The 26644-nt window shown below is 41.1% G+C and overlaps 2 protein-coding genes across 3 annotated transcripts in view; one reads left to right on the plus strand and one right to left on the minus strand.

Annotated features, from left to right (window-relative positions):
• The first annotated feature begins 1367 nt into the window (after positions 1-1367).
• chpfa (chondroitin polymerizing factor a) lies at positions 1368-11954 on the plus strand. The gene is made up of 4 exons (XM_069698636.1): positions 1368-1800; positions 4774-5338; positions 7429-7611; positions 7780-11954. The coding sequence occupies exons 1-4, from the start codon at positions 1511-1513 to the stop codon at positions 9040-9042; spliced, it is 2301 nt and encodes a 766-aa protein (XP_069554737.1). The 5' UTR covers positions 1368-1510; the 3' UTR covers positions 9043-11954.
• An 859-nt stretch (positions 11955-12813) lies between these two features.
• asic4a (acid-sensing (proton-gated) ion channel family member 4a) overlaps positions 12814-26644 on the minus strand; it is a 94391-nt gene continuing 80560 nt past the window's right edge. For both annotated transcript variants that reach the window (XM_069698645.1, XM_069698646.1), the window contains exons 5-10: positions 24689-24742; positions 22322-22475; positions 20772-20863; positions 20535-20614; positions 19835-19945; positions 12814-18037 (exon numbers count right to left, since the gene is read on the minus strand). In XM_069698645.1, coding sequence (XP_069554746.1) covers positions 17900-18037; positions 19835-19945; positions 20535-20614; positions 20772-20863; positions 22322-22475; positions 24689-24742 — 629 coding nt within the window. In that variant the 3' untranslated portion in view covers positions 12814-17899. The remainder of the gene's footprint in view (positions 18038-19834; positions 19946-20534; positions 20615-20771; positions 20864-22321; positions 22476-24688; positions 24743-26644) is intronic.

Below are 26644 nucleotides of genomic sequence, written 5' to 3' on the forward strand. Positions count from 1 at the left end.
TCTGTGTGGGTTGGGGAGATAATGGGGATCTCAGAGAGAAGGGTGAGATCAGGGGCAGCAAATTTCAGGAGGCTCAAACAAAATGAAGCCGACGGGTCGACTGAGCACTCCACAAAGCATACTGCCCCGGACACCTGGGAGAGGAGCACAGAGGCCGATAGAGATCAGCATGACCCAGGTGGATGAGCGGAAAGCGAATCATCAATAAAGTACACATGGAGCAGCTGCAGGGAGAAACTTAAGATAAAGATTGAGTAGTTTCCTTGTGCTCTAGATAAAGCTACAAGCTGCAAACTAAAGAATGCCTGGGCACTTTTGTATTTATATTAAAGTCTGAATAAATCTTTCAAATATGGTTTGGCTGTGTAGTAGTACAGTTAATATTATTAATAATACCAATAATCCCTGTCAGTGTCCAGCTGTTAATGAGGTGTTATTAAGACTGGCAATCGAAGCCTACTGTGGCCTTTAGTTCTACACCTTGATGATGTCAGTTTGTTAATGAAGGTCCATGACATGCAACCAGTGGCGGAGGTATTATACATCCTTTATATAAGTACAAGTAGAAAAAACTGCACTGCCCTAGAGTATAAGATCGTTATATAGGCTATCATATTATATAGATTCATTAATACGTTAACAGTAATATGCTCAGTGTAAATAGCATATACTGTTTGTCAACACGGGGGACGAGTATACTTTAGTTTCTTAAGAATGAATTGTATTTTAATAGCTCACATTATTTAGATAAAATTTTAATTTTATACAATATTTGTCAAAGAAAGGTAGGCTATAATCTATTATATTATTTAAAAAGTTAAAGAAATGGTAGAATAGTCCTGAAAATAAAATCGAATTAAATTAAAATTGTTCTTAAGTATAGTACTTGTAGTACTAGTACTAGTAATGCACTCACACTGCACTAATGACTATAAAGCATATTGTAATAACATTAAACTTTACCATGGATATTGCAGGTATTTGACAGACAAATTTGACAGTGTGATACTTTTATTTGTTGTCATTTTCTATGCCCTCATTTTCAGCCGTAGCCATGCTAAACTTATCAAAGCTGAATGTTATGTCAGTGTCAATTAAAGTAGAAATAGAATAAGCAGCTCAAAAGTGATGACAGCAGCTGTTGCGGTTCAGTAATCTGACAGAAACCCTCACCTGGAGCAGACAGACGGGGCTCTGTTGGGCTCCGCTTCCGTCTCACCTGCCGTCAGCTATCGGACCGTGCTGGATATCCCTCCGCCCAGCGTGCAAGTAGAACCGCCCCCGATGTGAACACCAGGCGGAGGAGGAGGAGGAGGAGGAGGAGCCAGGTAGCAGCCGGACTGACACGTAACAATCCGGCGTAAAAATTTAAGAAAGAAGCTGCCTCTTTTCCACAAGTTGACTCTGGATACGACTGCTGCGCTTCAAGACTTGATGCGCGGCCGAGCTGTCCCGGACCACAGGCCTGTTTAGAAGCGGGACAGACACGAAGAGACAGCCGACGGACAAAATGCGATTTTCAGTGTTTATTTCTGTCCTGCGGTCGCTCGGCCCGGTGGTGATCGGTATATCTTTAGGGTTTACGTTGAGTTTATTAAGTGTGAGCTGGACGGAAGAAGCGTGTTACCCGGACGGCGCGGAGGGCGAGGGTGTGACTTTGGGTCAGGATGGACAGCTGAAAGGAGCCCGGAAGCCCAACTCCATTTCGACCGTCAACGATGCGGAGTCGGAGGAGGATTTTGAACCCAGGATCGTCCCGTACAAACAAGTCCAGCAGAGCGCCCCGAAGAAAGTTTTCAGGTGAGCTCCGAGTGTCTGCTCACTTTAACCGGCCAACACAGCGTGGAAGGACACTGACAGACGAGGCTGGGACTAGTTTATCTATCGAGGTCACGTTATTAAAGCCTACAGGAGCAACAGCAGGCCGCAGTGGAGCTCATCATCCTCACTTAATGATGATGATGATGATGATGATCAGTGAGGAGGATGATGATGATGGTGAAATCACTGTGATACGTCACATAACAATAGCAGGACTACAGGTGTCACTGGATCAGTGGTGGGAAGTAACTAAGTACATTTACTCCAGTACAATGTTGAGGTATTTGTACTTAAGTATTTCCATTTGATTCTACTTCAACTTTATCACATTTTAGAGGGAGATGTTGTACTTTTATACTCCACTACATTTATCTGCAGCTTTAGGTTGGACAATATGGATAATATAATAAGCTTTAAAAATACATCACATTGTTAAATAATAAAGCAGTTATTCCCAGTCTTTTGGCTCTTTACTAAAGCAGCATATAATGGGGTCAAACTAGTGTATCAGAACTTATTTTTTTCTTATTTCCTCTCCCAGTAATCATCTAATGACCTCTCAGATTTATATATAAAACTATAAAGTAGTTCAAACCATCGCCACCCGCCGCAGCTACAACTGTAACCTGCCGATTACACGCTATTTATCTGTCAAAGGGACCAAACCAATGCTTTTACTTTAACTACACTTTGCTGCCCATTTTTAAAAAAAAATTTAAGCAGTAGTTTTTAAAACTTGTAATAGAGTATTTTTTACTCGGTTGTATTGGTACTTTTACTTCAGTACAGGATCTGAAAACTTTTTCCACTTCTACACTGACCGTCAAGTCCGATTTTAAACTTGCAACAGATAAAGTAAAACTAATTAAACAAAATCAGCTATTACGCAGCTGTAACTGGGTATAATTCAGAGTTTTCCTGAGGTTAACTGGCCTATGATGAAATGTCCACAGAAAGTCAGTCAAAATGTAAAGTCTGCTCCGTCTGATGATTTCTACGTCGAGCTCAGATGACCTTCATATGTGGCGCTCCTATGTTCAGCAGCATAGTGGGACTTTCTGTTCCACCGATGTAGTTGATTTAACATCACGGATGCCTACACACTGAAGGACGCCTGACTTACATTTTCTTTGAAAGCGGGCAAACATTTCCAAGATTTCCTGGATGGAGACCTTGTTTGAATGTTAGCTCTCACTTTCTCAATTTCAATTCAGTTCTGCGAAAGAGTGTTTTTTTTCCCCCTGTAGACGAGTTTTGCTGCTGAGGTTGGCGGTGTTACGTATTTCAGCACCCGGCTTAGTAACAGGTCGCTGCTCCTCATGATCGTTTTCATTGTCGAATGACCTGCCAGTTTTTTGTTTTTTTAATTTTTTTATTCATAAGTTTATGGGACGAAGCGATGCGCTCGCGTGTCTCGTCTGTCTGACCAGCAGTCTAAAAAAACAAATAAAAACAAATAAAATCCAGTTATATTTAATTTACTATCATAAATGCCAAAGGAAAGTAGCAGATCCTGTAATTTGAGGAGCATGTTGCAGATGAATTTTGTTCCATTTTCTGACTGAAACATGGGCAGCTCTATTACAGGGCGTTATTGATGCCATGCAGTTTAATAAGGAAATAAAAAGTGAGGTTGGGTTGTGGTTTGTGACGAATCACAATGCAAGTTCTTGCACGTTTATTTTTCCAAAGAGCTCGTGGTTTTTTCTCGTTACTCTTGTGTGTGAATATTCAAAGCATCCAGCGATTCAATGGAATTACATGGACAGAAACAGGGTTCCTATGAGTCCCCCCCTTCTCCCTTTAGTTTCACTTAATGACCTGAACATGAACGTTTTATCTCAGTAAATTGGCACAGGTTCATGAACTTATGTGTCTTTTAGTTTAGTTTTGAAAGCAATTTCTTGCGCTGCCACTCCAAAAAAAAAAAAGAAAAAAGTTTGTACGTAAAAACAAACCAAAAAGTGAGTTTTGTTGGTTTCAGTCACAGACGTGAGAATTCATGAATTGGACATAGTAAGTTTGATCTACGCTGATGGAGGAGATAAGAGTTTATTATTGGTGGGTTTGACTTGGATGCCCAGCGTGGTTGCACACGCACACACACACACACACACACGCACGCACACACGCACACACACACACACACACACACACACACATTTCCCTAAACACTCGGCAGGAGAGGATGGTGTGTTGAGCTACATGTTTTCTACTGAAATGTTTTTAAACGCAGCAGCACGAATTTTAATTGGTAATGGTCATTTATATTTCATGTTTCCATGGAGTCTTGTCTTTTTTTTTCTTTTTTTTTTCTTACTATTTTTTTTTTTAGGCCGGCTGCCATGTAAACATGAAGTACCCTCTGTGGGCCGACGCCATACACGTTGACATTAGCTAAGGTTAGCTACTCGTGCGGAACACGTTGTAAGTGAAACCCAGCGAGACTAGTTTTCTGTGACCGAGGTGGTTGAAGTCTCCGAGGGTTACAACTGCGGTGTCCCACGTCAGCGGTGCGGATCGCTCGTTCAGCAGCGTGTGCGGCTCTGCAGCGGTAACGCGTCTTCTCGTCTTCTGCCGGGCACATACTTTCATACCAGCGGCGTATCATAGCAACAGACCAGCCTTTCATCCAGCGGTGTGGACGTCGGGACGCAGTCTGTATCCGTGGAGCACAAGCAGCGTACCAGAGCGCTGACACTGATATATATATATATATATATATATTTAATGAATTCTAGTATCAATAACTGAGGGATCATTTGTTTGCAGTGCAAAAACTTTGCTCCTTTTAAAAACGGTCTTTTTTGCTCGTATTTAAAAAGACATTAAAACCAACTAATACTGACGGAGGGTTTGGCTTTCTTCTGCTTTTAGTGTAAATTGTTTATTCCAAGCAGCAGTTTTAAAAAAATTTTTTTTTATTCCGTTGCTGTTTGATTTCTTTTTCAGGGCTAAATACATCAGCACAGAGCTGGGCATGCGGGAGCGTCTGTTCGTCGGCGTTCTGACGTCCAAAAACACCATCAACACTCTGGGCGTCGCCGTCAATCGCACCATCAGCCATCACCTGGACACCGTGATTTTCTTCACCGGCTCACGCAACCGCAAAGTCCCCCACGGCATGTTCGTGGTCTCCCACGGAGACGAGAGGCTGATATGGAACATGTTTCAGACCATCAGGTACATTTTCGACCACTACATCAACGAATACGACTGGTTCTACTTCGTCCAAGACGACGCCTACACGGAGGCCGACAGGGTCAAGGCCCTGGTGGAGCACCTGAGTGTGGACCGAGAGCTCTACATGGGCAGTCCGGAGGAGTTCATCGGTGGGGAGATGGAGGGGAAGTACTGCTACGGAGGGTTCGGGTACCTCCTGTCGCGCGCCTTGCTCCTGCGACTTCAGCCCTTCCTGGAAAACTGCCGGAACGACATCCTGAGCGCGAGGCCCGACGAGTGGCTCGGAAGATGCGTCATCGACTACACCAGCACAAACTGCGTTAGTCAGTATCAGGTAGGTTCGGCTGTATCCTCGAAGGGGCCTCCGGTCACCGCCGGGCGGCCTCTTTTCAATGACACACTTGAGGTGCGATCGAAAAGGTTGACGGTTCCTGTTGAATGTGAACGGAGCGAGTAACGGTGACGAGCGCGGGGCAGGAGGAAGCTCTGACCTTTTGTGAGTAAGGATGTATTCGCAGTTACGTTTCCGGATCGACATCAGCAGGCTGTTACGACCACCGTAGGTACGATTCGGTTTCTCAGCGGTCGGGAAACGTTATTGCTTCAGTTGTTTTAGGCTTTCCGAAAGCGTTTCAAACGTACTCCGCGTTGCCAATTTCCTGAGTTTGACACAAACACTAATGTGACGTCTCGGTTCAAGTCCGTAGTGCCGACGTCGATCAAGCGACGCAGCTTTAAATACCGACTCGTGAAGGTTTTTAGCTTCCCTCCGCTCCCTGCACATTCTTGCGCTGCGCTCTGTTCACGCTTGACAGGAGCAGCCTCTGAACTTTTTGATCTCCTTTCATACAATACACCTTTTAATGTATAAAGCGGTTTCTTAGCTTCTAAATGTTTCACGCTTAAGGGAATTGTAATGAAGGACTTCAAACTATAAATGAATGTTGAGCCACAAAGAAAAAACCTGCTCAAAGACTGTCATTGAGAACAGCTGTGTGACAGGTTGCAGCAAGAGTTCCCCTCCTCGGCAGAAAAGCCAAACTGTCGCGGTGGAAGTCGTGCTCTGCCTCCGGGACAGCACTTAAAGCTGACAGACGGCTGTATAAAACTGTAATTACCATGTTAGCACAGAGATGGTATTTATATTACAGAGTAGATTGCTAATACCCTTTAGCCTTTCTTTCTTGCCTTTCTTTTTTTTTTCTTTCTTTTTGTTCCGTAGATCCAATAGCAACGTGGAATAGGTAAACAGGCAAGGAGAGCACAGCTGAGAGTTCAGTTTAGGTTCAATGGTGTGAAAATCCCCTGTCGGTCAACACGCTCTGCTCCAGTAATGTCATTAGCATTTAAGGTCAAACAAGCTCGGTCTCGGCGCCCTTTCAGCCGATTGTTTGTGTCACTCGGCTCTGTTTGCTTCAAGCCTACTTTTTAAACACATTAAAATACATTGTTACGGGAAAAAGGGGCTCTGCTGTTCGTACAATATGTACCTGCGTCCAGATTTTGCTGTTGACTTATTCCTTAAATGCTAAAAAGCCTTTTGCTTCCATTTTCCCCTCCTTGGCCTCGACCCAGAGCAGGAAACCATCTTGTTACACAGTTGAGAGGTCGCTTCATGGCGAACTGAAGTGCCCTGAGCCAGAAGAGCTCCAGCAGACCCCCCTCGATAAGAGGGAGAAGCAGGGGGAGGTTGAAAGGCCTCTTATGGTTGAAGAAAACAGCTCGAACGCAGAGCCAGACATCAGTTTTGTTTCGTTAAGAGAGAGCACACTGATGACAATTAGGCACAGACAATGCTTCACTAAGTGTACAGCTACAGGCTGTAAGCGGTTGGCAAATATTTGCAACAGAGTGGCCTCGCTGCTAAGTTAAGCAGCGTCTCCATTGTGTGTTCTTTTAATAGCTTGATCAGATTGGATTCACTTTTTTTAATCACTCAAGCTCCTTAGGTGGTGACTCTGTTTTCAGCTTAAATGACTGCTTGTAAGTGAGATTCTGCTGCCATTTGTCAAGTCACTTCCACCACACGTTCAATCTTTAAAGTCCAAACTTGTAAGTCTTTTGTTTCCTCCTTAACTTAAAGTGGTAAAATCAAATGGGAGAGAAAGTATCCTGTTCCCGGAGCAAAAACACAATCCCTAAAATTGTCTGAAACTCTGACCATTAAAAACCTATAAACGTACAACTATTGTATTTCATTCTTACAAAGAGAATCCAATCTTGAGTATTTTTTTTCACTCTGCAATTATGATGGAAGCCAGACTGTTTGGCGTGGAGATGAGCCAAAGTTGTTGTCTGGATGGCGTGTCATGTTTGTTTGAAGCTTTGAAGTAGCACAGCGTAACAGCTGAGCTTGGAATAACATTAGACATGTTTCTGTCATGCCATCATGGTTCATGAAAAGACCTCTGTGTTTCTGTTCAGGGACTTCAGTACCACCATTATGAGCTGGGAAAAAACTCCGATCCAAGTAAAGAACAGAGCGAAGAGTTCAAGACCGCTTTGACCGTCCATCCAGTGTCTGACCCCGAACAGATGTACCGGCTGCACAGACACTTCACGGAGATAGAACTGCAGAAGACTTACGATGAGATTGCCAAACTGCAGGTAAGCAGATTTCCGCGGGTCACAAATCACTTGCGGATCAGTCGGAAATACAATCCGGGCTTCTCTTTACTTATTGTTTGACACGAAATGCCACCAATATTCGCGAAGGGTTGTGTAAATGGTGGGCAGGCAGACGTAAAGATTTGAACCCTCTTTGTGTTTCCGCAGGCAGAAATAAAAAACGTGAGCGTGGTGGCCTTTGAAGGCAACCGAAGCGCCCAGTGGCCGGTGGGCATCAATCCACCCTTTGAGCCAAAGTCTCGGTTTGAAGTTCTGAAGTGGGAATACTTCACGGAGGAGGAGATTTACTCGTGCATCGACGGCTCTCCAAAGTGCGAGCTGCGCGGCATCGACCGCACGGACGTAGCCGATGTCATCGACACGGCCATAGGAGAGCTGAACAAGAAGTACATGCCCACCTTGCACCTGAAGAAGCAGCAGCTGATTAACGGCTACCGGCGCTTCGACCCCATCAGGGGCATGGAGTACACCTTAGACCTCCAGCTGGAGGTTGTTAATCAGAAAGGTCACAGCCGGTCCATCACCAAGAGGGTTCACCTGGTGCGACCTTTGAGCCGGATAGAGATCATTCCCATGCCCTACGTCACTGAAGCCACGAGGGTTCACATCATCATACCGCTCACTCTGCAGGACCGCAGCTTTGCCGACCACTTCCTGGAAGTTTTTGCCTCAAACGCCTTCGAGACCAGCGAAAATGCAATCCTAACCTTCTTGTTTATTTACGACCCGGTGGAGGCGCAGCAAGTTAACCAGAACGATATATTCGCCAGTGTGAAGACTCAGATAACTACGTACGAACGCAAATACCCTGCAGTGAAAATCCCGTGGATAAGTGTGAAGACGGAAACGCCGTCCCAGATCAAATTCATGGACATCATCTCCAAGAAGCACCCAGTCGACACGCTGTTCTTCTTGGCTCAAGTCAGCACCCACGTCAATTCAGAGTTTCTCAACCGCTGCCGCATGAACTCCATAAACAACTGGCAGGTGTTCTTCCCCGTCCATTTCCAGGAGTACAACCCTGACGTGGCCTACCACAACCAGCCACGTCCAGCCACGGTCGACCTGGTGAAGGACGCGGGCCACTTTGACCGCTGGTCGTTCGAAGAAGCCTGCTTTTACAACTCGGACTACATGACGACGCGCTCGCGAATGGTGGCGGACGTCCAAGAGAACGAGGAGATTCTGGAGAACCTCGATATCTACGACATGTTCGTGAAGTACTCGGGCCTGCATGTTTTCAGAGCGGTGGAGCCGGCGCTGCACCAGCAGTACCGCTACCAAGGCTGCAACCCGAGACTGAGCGAGGACATCTACCACAGGTGTGTCCAGAGCAACTTGGAAGGACTCGGTTCCCGCTCCCAGCTCGCCATGCTGCTGTTTGAACAGGAACAAGGAAACAGCACTTGAAAATACCAGAAAAAATACTCCGGCTCACGCACGTCTCCAACAGGATGTGAAAAGATGTTTGACTTTTGGGGTAAAAGGAGCAATACTTGTACTGTTGTACCAACCTTTAAGTTAAACATGACCGTTTCCCAAATACAACCCATATTTGGGGGCTGCTGTTACATATGAAACACTTCCTGACATTATATCTGTTCCTGTGTGCATCAAGGGCTATTTGGCGTTTGAGTTCTTGGCTAGTTTGGATAAATGAGTGCCGAACATTCCCGATGAAAGCGTTTTTTTATATTATTATTATTATTATTATTATTATACTTGTTCGTATTGGACGAGTGGCTAGAACCAGATGCTATCGTCAAATCACATCGAGCCATTTTTTTACCACTACAGGACACACACACACACACACTCACACACACACACACACACACACACACACACACACACACACACACACACACACACACACACACACACACACACACTCACTCACTCACTCACTCACTCACTCACTCACTCACTCAGCAGCCCCAGGACTACATGCGTAACCCACTAGAGCCACTTTTCCGCAGGGGTTTGGTTCACAACGCTACAACTTTGCATACAATAGGCTTATTTGAGCGAATGTATTTGTTGCAGCTGCTCATTGTTTTGTTCGGGGGTAGGGGAGGAAAACCAAATGACCCAAAGCAATGAGTTGGGTGACACAAAGCTTTAGTGGGTTGATGCTTCACAGTGGGATCAGAAGTACTAGCAGCAAACCCCCTCACAGCGAGACAATGTCCTCTGACTTCATGTTAATGTTAAAGGTACTTTAAATTAGAGCTTGATAGATGTACATTGGTATATTTCACCAGCGTTTGTGTGGCCCTTCACGTAGGGGCATTGAAACATTGCACTTTTGATATTTACTGATTTGAGTATTTACAAAAGTGCTTCTTTGGGTATGTGCCTTGATACTGACTCTTCATATGCTGGCAGTTTTGAAAAGATCAGCGTTTTTTGTTTTTTTTCATGTACGACTTATATAGATGGGAGATTTTAACCTCTCGCCGTGGATAAAGCTTGTTACAGCTGGGAGATTGAAGTGGAGTCAGTTTTACATTTGTTTTATAGGTGACTTGGAAATGTGGTGATCCGAATCACCCGACAGGCTGCACATGTGCCTCTATGCAGGGAGAATCTGTTGGTCTTCATACAGGATGTAATAGATGAAGACTTGTGTGATCCAGTGGGCCAACGTTGTGTATTTAAGTGACTATTTGAGTTTTTCCTCTCCTGGTTACGTCTTGACGTTCCAAGGAAATTTACATGCAAAGAAGAATCATGAAGAACAGGCGGGAAATCTTCTTGGTTTGAAGTGATAGCCCAGGTTGTTGTTTTTTACTGAAGCGGTATTTCAAAATAGAATCTCATTATTTTAGAAAGGACTGAAACAATGAATGTGGGAACATTTCTTTTCACATCACCAAGTATAGACATTTTATATTCTCTTGTTTCGCTGTTCCAAAGAATTTGGATTGTATTATTACAACTTTATAAGTCTTCAAATGGTGTCATTGTCCTCCATTTAGTGAGCTCAGTTGCAGAAATGGCTGCTGTCTCCCGGTTGTAGCACGATCCAATGGGAGGTCTTTTCTACATTACTGAATGGCAGTGGAGGTAGCGGTACTGGACGCCAGATTTTTATGATATTTTAATGTGCAATATTACAGAGAACACAGCTGGATAGATGTCGGACGGAGGACAAGACTTTTGGTTTCAAAGGCATTTGCCTCAAATGCAGCAGTGTGTGTATCACGGTACTGTTCATGACTTTCTGTTTAAAGTAAATACACTGTAATTTCTCTTTGACAAGACCTTTTGATGTACAGTATTTCGCTGACACTAGACACTTTTTTTGCCATCAAATTGACTTTGAAATACATAAAATTAAGGCGGTTCCTTGTATTTAACTGTAATTGGATTTAATATTTATGTTGGGAACACTACATCCACAGTGGTGGTCCGAAACAGTGTCTGCTGTATTATCTGCCATGTGAACACAGACCGTCGAGGTCAGTACTTTGCTGACTTTTTGCATCTTATTTTCTGACGCATCTCCTTCTTGACGAGAGCAGTCTTTCGGCGTGACGGTGCACCAGCTGACGTAGTATGAATGTTCTTAATTCTTTGAAGAGTATGACGCTAATAATGCGACTAATTGGAAAATGATTCTTCCAAAAAAAAAAAAAAAAAAAAAAAAAAAAAAACCACTGTGAAAGATGGAGGGGTGAGATTACAATATGAAGTTATTGTGGTGATCCGCGTTGTCTTTGCCTTCTGTAGACGTGAGAAGCCTCAAATTAAGGGAGCGGGCATACTAATCATCCTGTGTTGTTATCACAGCAACCGTCGCTGAGCGAAGTCTCTAAATATTTTTTTCCATAATTTATTTATCTGTCGTAACTCCTGAATTATGCAGATTCTAAATACTTCTGCACTAACAGAGGCTTTCATGACATTCTCTGTACATGTATAAATATTTTATAGACACTCTATTTTTAAACCTTTTTTTTTTTTAATTTTTTTTAGCTTTATTTACACAGCAGTTGATATTTTATTATCTTTGTGACAAAATCAAACATATGCTTTAACTTACTTCTGCATTTTGTGCTTTTAAAATCTTGTCATAAAATATGTGCATTTTGAATCAAGGTAATTAATTTAATCCATTAACAAAAAAAAAACCAACACAATTACGTAGGTTGAAGTTAAATTGTTGTTTGGACCCGGTGGTTTACATTGTTTCTATGCACAGGAGTACTGGTAAAACCAAAGCAATACATTTTAATTAATGCTCATCACATGTCATTATGTGCTGTAATTCCCAATAAACTGTGAATTGTTGTAATTTTTAAATAAAGAATATCTGAATATAACATTTTCTCTTTGTTGTCTGTATAGTTGCAAAGTACAAATAATGAATTATTTTTGTTCTGCAGCTACAAAATCCAGTTTGTCCTTTAGGTGTCAGCAGAAGCGCATGTTTACACTCCAAAGCACAGGTCCCAGACCAGTCAGGACTGCTGGCAAAGCTGAGGATTGTTACTAAGCAGCATTAAGAAATCACATTTCTAATACAACAAAAAAACATGGTTTTAATTTGTTCTCATTCAAATTTGCAGTGTGCTCTCAGTAGGACTGCCGTGAGCATTCCTGCCCATGTCAGACCCGAGGTATTCTTGATGTCTGGGTTGGGTAAAAACAGGGAAAACGTTGAAACCTTAATTACAGCTTTAGTTATTTCAAGGGTCTATATGCACTACCCCGAGGCATGCGATAAAACCGCATAACTACAGAGCAGCTGGGAGTTAATTGTAAGTCATTATTTTGTACTTCATTTTACGCTCAATCCCGGGACTTTCTCCTCCCACGTGGGGACACAGTTGTTTCAAATCGTCCTGATACTGGTACCAGAATTATTTTTTTTTTGTACAAAAAATTGGGTTCACCTGAAGAATATTTTAAGAAGCAGAGAAACACAATTTTCCAGATGATAAGAAGAGTGGTTCAGGAAAGTTCACATTTTTCCTACCTAGATAAGGACGCTGCTCTATAGGTTGTCCCACATTGTTGTCTCAGAACCATCCTTTGAGGTGCCTTCAAGTCTTCTTGTAATGTTGTAAGTCATTCTTTAAAAGCAGCGTCTTACTTAGAAAAGGCTTTAAAATCTGATCTACATTTAGACTGAGCTGTGAAGAAGAAAAAAATAGACAACATAGTGAACAGGGCTCTGGATTTAAGAGGCACTGGTTTTTATCTAAACTTTAATAGTCATTGCATTTACCATATTTAACATTTATAAAATGTGTTCTAACAGAGGAAAATAAATCACAAGATCACACTTATGTACAAAATGTAAGCGTTCCTTGTTACTGCAGCGATGGTCCATTTCCATTTCTGTCAGATACGGGGTGAAGTTTCTCCTTATGAATTCCTGACAGTTGCTTGCATCACCCTTGGATTTTTTTTCTCAGGCCTCAGCAAAAAAAAAAAAAAAAAAATTCAACTGGAAAAAACAACAGGTGACAAAACAGCAGTTATTCAAAACCTAACATCTGTGGTTGGTGGATTACATTAATTTTTATGGATAATGTCATAAGCACATACAGGCTCGATGTCACGGAGCTGTAAAAAGGTCCCAGGAGCCGTGTGAGAGGGGGCCTCAGACAAGGAGCTTGAGGAATCCCAGGAATGTGAGCTACATGTTGTCACGCAGGGAAGTTGTCCCATCTGCTACATTACAGACTCTCCGCCCACTGTGCAGCCCTGTGGCACCTTACACAGGCTGCTGCTCCGAAAGCAGCTCCTGGTTTAGGACTTATCTGTGTTTTGTCATATTTTTTTTTTGAATACAGAAAGTTCAGCTAAACTGTCTCAGGATAAAAAGCTTTTAAAACAGCGACTTCGTGGCTCCACCATTCGATCCGAACTCTACAGTGATGGAGCAGCGCTGTATTCATCTCAGCACCGCAGCCCCTGTGTGACTTCTCTGAGGATAGCTACAATTATTGATGACAGAGGAGAAGATTGTTATGCATAGCCTGTACAGGATGCCATCAGAGACTGTGATTGGGAACCTTTTGAAAATGTCAAAGTGACACATGATTATGAATATTAAACAGCCATGTACAGCCCATGATTACTTGAAAGGAGGAGGGGATCTGACAGACGGAGACTGTGGAATCTCATTGTGAGCCAGAGGGATGTATGACAATATTGCAGCAACGGTATACACCAGTCAAATTAACAGAAAAAAAAATAAAAAAAAATGACGCTGTCATTTGTTAACACAAAATCCTGTAATGTGAATTATTTCACACATTTCTCCGACACGTCCTAGCAGTGGATTGTCTGCCAACCTTTTGTGCAGTGACTTTCGAATTTAGTCCAACAACTTTCCTTCACACTCTGCACAGACATGAGTCATTGTCTGCTAGCACGTTACAAACATCTCATCCAAAATAAAAGTATTTGTCTGGTGACATATCGCGTGTAGTCCCAGTTCTGAGTGATGTGTGCTGCATTTACACCGAGCATAGTCTAAGGAACAAAAATGGACAAGAAATGCACTAATAGAGCAAAAAAAAAAATTCCCGAATACTTATTTTTCCCGCTTATAAATAAAGATGATCACCGAGCAAAGCATTCAGTTTATCTGCAAAAGTCAGACTGTAAATAACTTCAGAGAGAATCCCAGTGATGACGTAAAATAAGTAAGAAAGAAGGAAGGTAATATAATGAAGCCTGATTAACTCGTACCTAAAGTCCTGCAACCACTGGCTGCACTGCAGCTGGCAGTGGCTGAGGCCCGTGACACGCTGTGGCGTGTGCGTCGTGGCTTTGTCTTTATTTTGGCGCTCACGTCAACATGTCAGAGCCGCCACGCTACCTGGATGAGACGAGGCTCCAGCCTTTTGTTCACGCGAGACGCTTGCGGTCCCAGAAAAAAAATATAGACCGAGGAAAAGATCTGTAATCGCATAAAGGCTCAAATATATCGTGTCGATTATTTAACAGGTTTCTGTTTGTGCTTGTCTGTGTGTCTCGCTCTGAACGTGCGTAAAACAAAAAAAAAACCACACGAGCTGCTTTTTGATTCCAACTCTTCTCTTATCCGAACTCCCAACATTTGATGGCCATTGTTTGAAGGGAAACTTGAATTCACTTTTTCAAAGGGAAAGAAAGATGGCGCCGCTGCAGACACACGGCGGGCGTGTCCCGGGCTTCGGTGCAACGTCCTTTCCACTGCAGGAACTTCAGCATAGCAAAGAACAACAAAACATAACATGGAGCCATTGATTTTTTCCTCCCACTGTTTTCTGCTCTTTTTCGTTGACAAGTTAAATTCCAGGTACTTTCAGTGTTTGCCAAAGTGCGTCTGCAGACTTGTTGTCAACTTCACAACGAAGGTGAATACAACAAACAGCAACTGTCATCTCACTACTGGCGTCCATGTCGAGCTGTGTTTTAAATGCCTCAGCACCGGCGGCGGTGGCTATTAAGATTTCAAAACGTCTGCTCAGCCATCTGTCCGTACCATTCTAGAGGATTAACTGATTACAATTGGGTGCTCAAAGGTCAAAGGTCACAGTGACTTCACAAAATATGTTTGTGGCCACAGCTGAAGAGTTCATACTCTAGTTATGACAAAAATTTCCCATAAATGTTTAATAGGATAAAATGATGAAGTGATGACATTATATATTTAAAAGGTCAAGAGGTCAACTTCACTGTGACATTATAAATGTTTTAGCCATTATTCAACGGCTTCAATCAGGAACAGAAGGAGAGATTGTGACCACATTTCACATTTGGTCAGAGAGGCTCCCACCTCGTCCACCTTAGGACTGTGGTGATTGTCTGGATCTTCTGGGATGTCAGGTTGAAGATGTGTAAGAAGCATCCGTGTTTTAGAATTTGTAGTTTCTTTGCAGCAATATCCATATTTGAAGTGTTGTCTGTTGTCATGGCTACAACTGTGTGATCTACCAGAGTCAGATTTATTCTCCAAAGTCCTTCAAAGTTTTTACTCCATATATTTTATGAGTCTGGACAGACATGGATGCCAACTGCAACTCGACTGCCCGACGGAGGGATACAACTACAGGCTGTCGTTCTATTATATTTAACAGAGAACAGTGGAAAATGTTTGTTAGGCAAACATGTCCGAGTGATTATTGGTCATTTCAACCATTTCAAACAAAAGGTAGACAAATAGTGAGGAGTAAAAATACCAAGATGAAACATTTGACTGACTGGTACCATCAGTTCCCTGAAACTAAAATCAACATATGCACAACTTTCATTGTTTTCTCTTTCACAGCTGCTTACAGAACTCTCTCACCATAGAAATCATCACTATATTACACAATCCAGTTGCTGCAGCTGTTGTCCTAATGTTTAAATTTGTAAAGGATGACACAATGAATAACCTCAAACCACATTCTTACTTCTTAATGAGCTCTGGTCATGGGAAGCTTGTTAAGTTCCTGCAGTGGAAAAAGGCTGAGAGAGAACGGCGACTTTCTGTCATACTGACAAATATGATTATGAGGGAATCTGTGCAAGAGTCTCTGTTTTTATTTTTCATTCCCACTTTGCTGACTTGTGCTCTTAAGATTTGTGGCGTCCTTGTTCCACCCTTTTAAGTTTTAGTAAACCAATAAGAATTAATCAGCCTCTGGAACAATGTTTGTTTACATCACAACCTTCTTTGTGTCTCCACAGCTGGATTTAGTCGATAAAAAGCTCAGTACTGCAGAAACCCTCTCTTTGCTTTCTTGCAAACTATTCTGATTCTAATCCCCCCCTTTTTTTATGGATCAGTACGGCTGAGCTGTGTCAGTCTAATGTGCTCAGTTATGTGTGCAAAATGTTAAAGTGCGCATGCAAACAAATAAATAAACACACACACACACACACACACACACACACACACACACACACACACACACACACACACACACACACACACACACACACACACACACACACACACACACACACACACACACACACACACACACACACAGAGAGAGAGATGCCAGGTCCACTGTAAATAGCAGCAGCACTTTTACAGTGGTTCTGGCCCACAGCTGAAGGAGATGACTCGGCAAAAAAAAAAAAAAAAAAGATTCTGTTTGTTATTGCTTATGTCAGCTTAAAGTTATGACGCTAGCCAAAGTAAAGCGAGGACGGTGGGCAGAAATGACTCGAATAAGAAGAATAACTCAATTACAACCGCGTCACGACTGAAAATGTAATCCAGTCCTCATCCATATGCAAAGGATTTGTGTGTTTGTCTTGCTAAAAGCGACACATATGAAGGGAAATGATGGAGATAATAGTCACAATCCACACGGTCCTTTCTTGGACGAATGTGTTGATGTTGGACAGTCTCTCCTATCTGCAGGTTGTAAGTGTACAGTAATTGCTACAATCGTGATCGCTATTTTCATAGAAAATTATTCTCTAAAATGTATAAATAACTCAAATTAATATTATATAAGTTATATATCAACTAAATATAAACAACAACCATTGAAACAGAACTTTTCGAACTTTCTCATTTTTAAGTTTATGTACAAGTACAATGCTACTCTCTAACACCTGACCCACGAACCAGACAAAGTGTATCATGTGGAAAGATGCTGCTAGGTCTTCTAAGCCAAGGTCACACATTTCAGCCTAAATAATTCCCCTCATACTTTGGATGGTGTAACAAGAATAGGGTTTGCTTACTGAAGTATTGTCATCTTGTATACAATATAGAACATATAGATAATAGTTTCCTTTTTAAATAATTACATAATTTATCATGTGTAATGGCTTGTTATGGTACAGTGTGTTCTCCATTGAGCAGTTTGAAGGGAGAAAAATGGAGGGATACAGACAGAAAAAAAGAAAATCAGAAATGCTAGCTGAATAAATAAATCAGATTTTCCCTTTTTTGGAGTATAAACTGGATCACGGTGACATGCAGTCCTCGTCTTGTTCCCTTGGTAGTGATCATGTACCAAAAATTGGTCCTGGAATCACAAAGTGCCTGGAATCACAAAGTGAAGCAGGGCAAAGTTGAGCGGGGTCCCATCCAGAGAGACAGAAAGAAAGAAGAAAAAGCCGTGTCCGATTTGTGCCTACATACTGTACGTACAAGTGGTTTGTTAGCAGCACAAGTTTGGTGTTTGACTTTGGCTGTAGCTTTTTCACTGGTGACAGCAAAGGAGTGACGGAAACGCCAAAGGGTCTGTTATTGATCTCAACACAGACAGCTCTTATCTTTTGATGTCACCAGGACTGGAAACAATGGTTGGCTTTAGCAAGCGAAGTCCTCAAACACCCCGTGGTGTCCGGCATGATGGTGGTGGGGATGGGGGTGAGGGTGGTGGTGGTTAGGGAGAATCGTGTTGGCGTACGCCCCCTCTGGGTTACTCCGTGTCATGTCATTGGGCTCCTGTTGAAGACACAGCAAACAAAGTCAACATCAAAAATCACGCCTAAAGGATCATGTGCAATAACTTACAGTATGTGACAATACATAGAGAATATGTTCCAATCCGACCTCACCGGAAACCAACAACACTGATTGATTATGTACATTGGTGACCTCTAGTGGCCGTAGGAGTTATGACAGTCGCAAAGGAGGAAGTCAGGTGATGTAACATAACAAACAAAGTCTCCGTACGGAGGCGTTTGTGTCCCCTGTGAAAACAACATTGAATTATTTCATCTTACATACAGGTGTGTAGTGCTGTTGAACACACGCTGTTGAATTGTGGCATTGTTTCAACATTACAAACAAAAGTCAATAATATATTTATTTATACTTCCATCCCTTTAATAAAATCAACAATATAATCAAGCTACTGCCAACAGTTTTTTTTTTGATCACTAATCTGAAGTGTGAGTGTCTGTTTCAGTCACAAAAACAAGCCTGCAAATGTTTCACAATAAAAGCCTTCTTAAGAAATTGGTTTCTGTCTACTAAAATGCTAAAAGGGCTTTTAATTTGAAACACAGGCTACAGGAAGTGTGTCAGCAGTTTAATGCAGTATATATAACAGGGCAAACGGCAACGGCTCAAAACGAGACTTCAAGTTAACGTTCGATCAATCAATACAACATAAATAACTTTGACCATTTCATTTGCTTTTCTTGAATGTATTTACGACATTTGCTTTCAAGATGATCGGATCTAAGAGCGCTTCAGAAATGAATTTCACCCGTATCATGCGAACAGTCTATTTCCTCATTTTGAGAAAAAAAGTGTCAGAGCGTTGTTTAGAAATGTAGTGTACAAATAATACTGAATTCATGAGCTCCATTTCCTGCCTGTGTTGGTTTATATGGATGCTGATGATGTTGTTTGACACGTTTCTGTGTTCTGACAGCAGAAACGGAGCTCGTTTTGTGGGTCGGTCATGTTGCCTGTCTGTGAACGGAAGTCAAATGTTCCCAAATGGAAACTTTCCCACTTTCCCGCTGCCTGAACGCACGATAAATTACTTTGCAGCAATATAAATATATATTTTCCAAGTTAAATGGTAAATTCCTACATGTCCCACTTGCAGGTTACCTTCAATTAATTTACAGTAAGTGATATACAAATTTTGATTTATATAGCACTTTTCTTAACAATGTTGCAAAGTGCTTTAAAAAAGGAAATTAAACAAATTAAGGCAGGTAAAATGAAAATAAGACCAAGGAACATGAGCACAGAGCAAGTAATACAATAAAATGAATACGACGATAAAACCCGCCAATAAAATGAATTTGACAATAAAATTACAGTAAAATGAAATTATGAAATAAATATAATTGCTGATGGATTTAAATGACCTGTACTTGTGTACTTGTCTATATTCTAAACTAATTCTGTGTGTGCAACTGAACGCAAGAGTTTCACACCTTCTCTCACAGTTTGAGTATGCAGCGTAGAAATTAAGACACAGTCATGGTTAGATGTCAGATAAGGACTCTATTGTTCCATTGTTGTTGTGTAAATTACTTCAAAATAAAGTTGGGCAATCACAAATCAGAGCTCCGGGGGAGGTTGAGCTTTGCACAGTGGTTAAGACTAATTAGAAACATTACAGTCTTCATCATTTTCAGGGTGCACAGATATTAATTTGTGTCTCCTCGACTTATTCCTTTGTTGTTTCTATTGCAGTTACAGAGCTGAAGGGTAACTTGTGCACTCAGCATGAAAACAGTGTAAGTATCAAGCGTAACAGCGCAGTATATTCTGTACCTTTGCTTTGATTTCCTCTAAACCCACTGTTGCAACAGTGCTGGTCTGCTGCTTGTTCTTCTTCTCCTCTTTCTGCGGCCTCAGCAGACGCTGTAGCCGGTGTTTGATCACCTAGTTTCAGTGAGACCGTGGCAGCAGGGAGGGTGAAAGAGCAGAGAAGAGGCGGGGAGACAAGACAGGCAGCGGTGTGAGCAGTTCATTCAACTGGATGTCTGCATTACAGTCCCCACCTCTGATTTTGCTTTATTCATACATGTTTGGCAGTCAGCGGGCAGCTGGCTGCGAAGCTTAAAGGGGATACAGATGAGGCAGGAGTTCATTTCATGATCAGCGGTAGTAGCATGTCCTCAGCACAGACCTGAGCGGATATTAGATTCTGCTACCTGGGAATCAAATAAAACTTCTCACATGCATAATAAGTGATAACATTCGCACTGCCAGTCCTGTCCTCAGATTCTCAGATGAGTACGTCTGAGAGGAGCATCGAGGCATACTAATACACTCAATCGTAACATGACCGAAAGGAAAAAAAAAAAAAAAAAAAAATCGACTTAGTGAATGCTGAGGAGAATTAAAGCAAACAATGAGGCGTTAATGTGTTTAGTAAACTGTGGCTGCAACAGAGTTCCTTCTGAAATCCAGCAGGACAATAGCTGTTAATTGTTGCTAATTGCTTGCAGGTATGGCATGGACACTGTACCTCATAGATGTAATCCAGTATTTCTAAAACTGTCAGGATGCTGGCTCCGATGAATAAACCCATCTGTCCACCGATGTCACCTGAAAGGAAAAAGTACTTAAAAAGAGGAACAAAGTTTTGCCTATTTTCTGCTAATGCTAACAAAAAGTAAACGCTGCTTCTATAATAACACCTGATCAAACCTGTTTGATATGCAGGAAAAAAAAAAAAGAGAAGAGAAATAGACAGATATCTTACCTAATAAACCTGCAACATCATACGCTTTCTTTTGCTCAATTGTTTCATAGTTCAGAGCTTCAAAGAAGATATCCAAGACCAGGAAGTTGTCTCTGGAAAAACAAGCGGGAGTGTAAAACGACATAGACAACAAAGTGAAACACACTTGTTCTGTTATTTATTCACCACAGATATAACATAATTAACATGAAAAAAAACAAAAAACACCACCAAGTCATCTCGATGCTCACTGCTAGCTGTCATGACGGGACTGCCAGGCCTACAGCGCTTTACACAGATCTAACCAGCGATTGTGAGATAATGAGGCGTTTCAGGGTTTAACGGAGACGAGCAGAACGTGCGCCGACAGCATGCTTAGTCACTGCCACGTCTCTGATCTCTCCGGATTTACAAAGTCTGGTCATATTAAATGCTGCGAGGCATCATGTGCTCTTTGTTTCAGGACGTGTTTATCCTCAGTCGATGATTAGGCACTGAGAGGGAAGTACAGCACAAGCACATTAGTCACTGAACTGAATACTTTATAACAAACATATTAGTAAATGTTTCATGAGGCACATCGTAGAAGAGTATTAGAAGATAAAATATTGCTAGCAGGAGTTACGATGTTGATAATAACTGGGTTCCCACTACAAGTCAAATGTCGAATTCCCATTTTCACAGACAAAAAAGTCAAACTTGGTGCTGATCCAACAAAACTTACCACGTTATGTCATTCCCAGCTATTTTATTTTAGCTTTATTTACTAGTTCACAGATGTTTTCAGTAAAAAAAAAAAAAACTTTAAATTTTTTTATTTTTTTTTATTGCTTAAACAATAAACTGAGCAAAATCTATCTTCTTAAATGGGAACAAATTTTTTTTATTTCCTGGGGCAGCCTCTGCCTAAAGATTCCTCTCCGCTGGGATGCAGCAGAGCAGTGATGGTTGATCGGTCGAAGCTGATGCCTTCTGTCAACAGTAGTTTTACCAACTGAACATCTGGCTTTTCTTTGAAGTCATCAGTTTGTAGCCAAAGCTCTTAAAATTTACATTTCATGGTCAAAAAAAAAAATGAAATCCTCTGACTTTCGATGTCTGGAATAGACTTTTAATAATGTCATGATATTCCAGAAATTTCATGACCAGTAGGAACCCTGTAATAATGACATTTGACAAAGTGATCCTTACACTTAATATCATCATTCTCCTGGTATTGACCTTTTTTTTTTAAAATTGGAGTTAATCGTTGTCAAGATGTTTTATTCTGCATTATCTCACAAAGAGGAGTAAATGATCTAAATAACAACAATGAATTCACGATCTTCTAACGAACACAACACTAAGTATTTACCGTTGTCAGATTGCATGAATAAAAAAAAAGAAAAAAAAAAGCCTGGTGATCAGCTTCCTATTACCAGACCAAATCTAAATTGATGGTTGCATTAACATTTAATTGATTTCTGTTTATATTTATGGTTGTTTGTCTGATCACAGACTCACACTGCTCACTGAGCACCACATCACTGCTCATAAGTGAGTTTAGTCGTGTTGCAGGTTCCCCGTCGTACCTGATGTAGTCCTCCGACTTGTCGTATTTCCTGGAGAGATAGCGAGCCGAGCCCTTGCTGGGGATTTTGACCATGGAGAGCTCTTTACCGTAGCGGGTGAGATTACAGGGCGTCTCGCATGGGCAGGTGTCCCCGCTGTTCTTCTGTAGCTGTGCTGCAACACGGTGGCGACAGATACAGACCGGGTCATTTTTTTTTTTTTTTACATCACACATAATCAGTTCAATCATTGTGAAAACAAAAATACTGATTGGTGCAGCTTGATTGTCTGTTAATATACTTTACGCCACACACACACACGCAGAAATGATCAGTTAACAATTGCTTGGTCCAATTCGATGAGGCACTTCAAATATAGATCCTGTCAACAATTCAACCACCTGCACAAGCTATAGACGAAGGTAACCATGGCAACAGTACTAAAGAACACCTGTTAACTGTCACAACAACGGCAAGTTTAACATGTTTACTTCACAGAGTGGTCACAGTGCAAGCACAAATAAGTACCACTGTGTTCATATGTAGTAATATATATTTATATCACATACAGCAGCTGATATAGATGAGTGTGGCTCACTTTGCAGCATTAAATCACATTACTCTGAGGGCCAGAAAACTCCACTTCATGTTTTGTCCCAGTTGCACTGGTAATGTTGATGAAATATATTTAAGACCGTCATAGTAAACTGTTAAGTCAACATTTCCTGTAAAGACTGAGTACTAGGAAGATGTTTTTATTTGTTTTATTTTGACAATAAAATCTAAATGTCTAAATTATTTGTAGTTGAAATTATATTTTGAGAATAGTCACATTCTTGAGAATAAAGTTATTATGTATTTCAGGAATAAAGTCAAAATGTTGAGAAGCACAGGAAGCGCGTTGGAACATGTTGCCCTCGTCTGAGCTCCACACCTTCAGGATCAAACAACTTGGTCAATTGTCTTATTGAGCCTTGTGACACAACGTATCCTCTTTGTATTGCAGGTGTATCCATTGATTTTCTGACATCTGTTCATTAAAACTGATTCTGAATTACAATTGCAAGAGTTCATCTACATAAGGCGTCTTGTAGATTCAAATAAACAAAGCAAGTTGTTAAATTTATTCTAAAAAGTTCTTCTTCAATCTTGAAATGTAATTGGAAAGCCTATTATTTTTCTTTCTAAATGTGGCTCAATACTCCATCGTAGTTTACATTTGATGGAAAGTGCAATGAAATGTCAGGTTAAGCCAAGTTTAACAGACTTCTTTAGCAGTGGTCTCTGTCATATTAGAAACAACCTGCATGATAATAACAGACTAATATAACATACAGCAGTGTACAACATACACTAACTGATGAGTCAGTCTGTCCGTAGTATCTAATAGACAACATCTGCAGCAGTGGTGTCAACAGGAATTCTGTGACAATATCTGCTCACAGAATGAACAGTGAAGTACAGTAAGGACAACTGAGGACTTTGCACAAGGCACCTCACACCCAATTAACATGCAGGAGCGAATTACTCGCACATTAACAAATACATATTTATAATCCTAACTCTGGAACAACACAACGTACACGGGAGAGCAAATAGCTTTTCCCAATCTCTCTTTTTAAATTCTAAATGCATTCATTTTAGAAAAAAACGGGTGGAGGGAGCACTGAAAGCAGTAATTATAATTTGATGATTTATGTATTTTATAACCCAACAATTAGGTTATTTGTATGCAGGAGCATGATGGTGCATATTCTCTGTCTGATGTAGGAACAAAACACCTTTACAATTATAAATATATAAATTACACTTCAAAGCATTACCTCTCATGGAGGGTGACTCTATTCACACGGTTTGATTCAGGAATATGACCCACATGAATATGGCTCATTCTTGTGAGATATATCTAAGATTTCATTCAGCCATAGAATAACCGGGGTTTGAATTCAGTAAAGAGAGACATAATTAAATTTCTGGCTTATTTGGCTGTGAAATGATAATTGTACCTATACGTCTGACATGCCAATAAAAGATTTCTTTTTCTTTTTTTCTTGGGATGCCTTTGAATCCGAGGTTCAGTGACGGTCTCTTCTGGGAGAGGGGAGCGAGAGGTCAGAGGTGAGGCTGAGGGCGGGCGGATGCAGATATGCACGACTGAGGCATAGGTTTAATATTAACAGCTGAACAATGGTAGCGGCACAGCCATCAACCTCGACAGTGACTAAAACACAATGAGGAAAAGTCATTTCAAAATACCCAGTCTACCTCCAGGTATTTGTATAACCGAGAAAAAAAAAAATCCTTATCATATTTACTGATTGTGTTTCCATTTCCCTTTGGGGGTATCTGTTGTAATGAGAAAAGAAATGAAGGAAGATTGTTTCTTACCAAGTGCTTTGTCAACACAGTTGATTTTACTGGGAGGGCAGATATCTGCAGTTCCTGGAGAGGAGAACAGAAAATGAGTCTGATCAATCAGAAACAAAATGATCGGTGACCCGTGTCCGCTACAATGAGCAGTCGTGGTGGTGAACAACACTCCACAGCTTATCATTCATCTCCAAATGAAGGCAGGCACGCAGAGGACGACTTCCATCCACAGAGCCATCTTGGACGTCTGTCCTTGATTGCACTGAGAAATGGAGCATGCTGGCTCCACCCGCGAGGCATATTTAGAAAGTCTTTAAAAACCAATCAATGAGTCACTTCCTTGCAGACAAACATACTGCCCGGGCCATTAATGACAGGTATTCATCAGCGGCACAATTAATTGGCAGATGTGTGTTTGACCCGCTGTGAAATGTTCATAGGGTTAATGTTTGGTGGAAGTCTCCTTCGCAGTCACTAAGAAATGACAATTAATACAGCGACATCATGTCTGATGATCTGAGGAGGTGATCTGTACACACTTTCAACTGATCCTGAATACAGGCTGACTTTTCATACTTTCTTCTGACAGAGAAGAAATAACTTGCAGTGATGTGAAGAAGTCATTATTACATATTATTTATTATTCAACATCATTCTTTAAATTTTATTTTGAGAAACGTTGAGTGTGGAGGCAAAAGCAGTTCAGTGTCTCTGTATGCTGTCCACACATCAAGAACAAGAACAACTTAATAGCTTTTTGGATGGTCATCCAAATATAGAAATAGACCGAAACACTGAAATATTTATCTTGGACCAAGCAAATCTGGGAAAAACACAATTCTTTACTTCTACTTCTCGCACTTCAAGAGTTACGAGCTTTATAAACGGCCACAAAGCAGCAAAATGCACCTCAAAATACACTCATCTGTTTGACCAAATTTTGAAATCGGCTTGTAAAATCCTACTGACAAACAAACACTGATGCATAAAAATGAAAACATCATCTGCTTGGTGGATGTAGCAATTAATATGGACATGAAAACATAAAAAAACAATATAACTCAGCTAAAAAGACAAGAAACAAACACAACACAAGTTAAAAATCAACACAACCGGTACCAAAGATGATTATACACAATTTTCTGGCATTTTAAGTAAAGTGTAAAGAGTCGCTGGATAGTGTGAGCACACAAAAATAATTGGATAACAAACAAATTACAAATCTGTTATAGCAAACTGTGACACTGCTGCTGTGACTACAGAGGACGGCTGCAGAAAAATAATAGATATTGTCAATTGTGCAAAGTGCACAAAACTGTGATACAGTACTGTGTGGTTACATCGAGGCTGGAAAACTATTTTCTTTTCACAATTTGGCTTCATTTTCTCTTGGCAATCTTTTGAATCATCCGCCCACTGTGATTTAATGGACAGCTTTCCCTCGACATTAAACAATAATTTGGATTTCTAAATGATAAGTGCAGTAAACTAATGTGAGCTACCCTCTACCTGACCGTAGTCCTCTTCCACATCTATTATATCTGACACAAGTGTGATGGAAATCGTGGAGATGAGCTGAAGATAGGATATGGTGAGGATATGAATGTGTCCTTGGCTTGATAATTCCTAACAGAGTCAGACATGCTGTCTCCACTGTGAGCACAATCCACGCTCATCATCACACTTTAGTTCACAAGGTCGTGGTGTCCTTTATGGGATCTTTACCCCACATTCAGGGAATCAGAGGACTCTCATGGTATGTCAGACCTGAACAATAGAGTTTCCTTGAAAAAAAGAAATATCATATCTGATGTGATACATCATCATAGAAAACAAAGTCATTCTGCTGCTCTCCGAACACTTCTGCTCTGTCCTTCCTATTAATTCAAATTCGTCCATGCTTCTGTCCCTTTTCTGTTTTTTTAATTCAATTATGTCATTCATTTGAAAAATTGTTGTAATAAAGACCTGCTG

Source organism: Brachyistius frenatus, unplaced genomic scaffold, assembly GCF_029030835.1.
Source record: "Brachyistius frenatus isolate BFR_SWC_R1_liver_20210118 unplaced genomic scaffold, ASM2903083v1 Contig_27, whole genome shotgun sequence".
NCBI classification, from domain to species: Eukaryota; Metazoa; Chordata; class Actinopteri; family Embiotocidae; genus Brachyistius; species Brachyistius frenatus.

Bases quoted from the DNA above. Each gene is read 5' to 3' on its own strand.
- chpfa (XM_069698636.1), top strand. From the start codon at position 1,511: ATGCGATTTTCAGTGTTTATTTCTGTCCTGCGGTCGCTCGGCCCGGTG. The intron at 5,339-7,428 runs GTAGGTTCGGCT...GTTTCTGTTCAG, and splicing joins ACTGCGTTAGTCAGTATCAG to GGACTTCAGTACCACCATTA. The intron at 7,612-7,779 runs GTAAGCAGATTT...GTGTTTCCGCAG, and splicing joins ATGAGATTGCCAAACTGCAG to GCAGAAATAAAAAACGTGAG.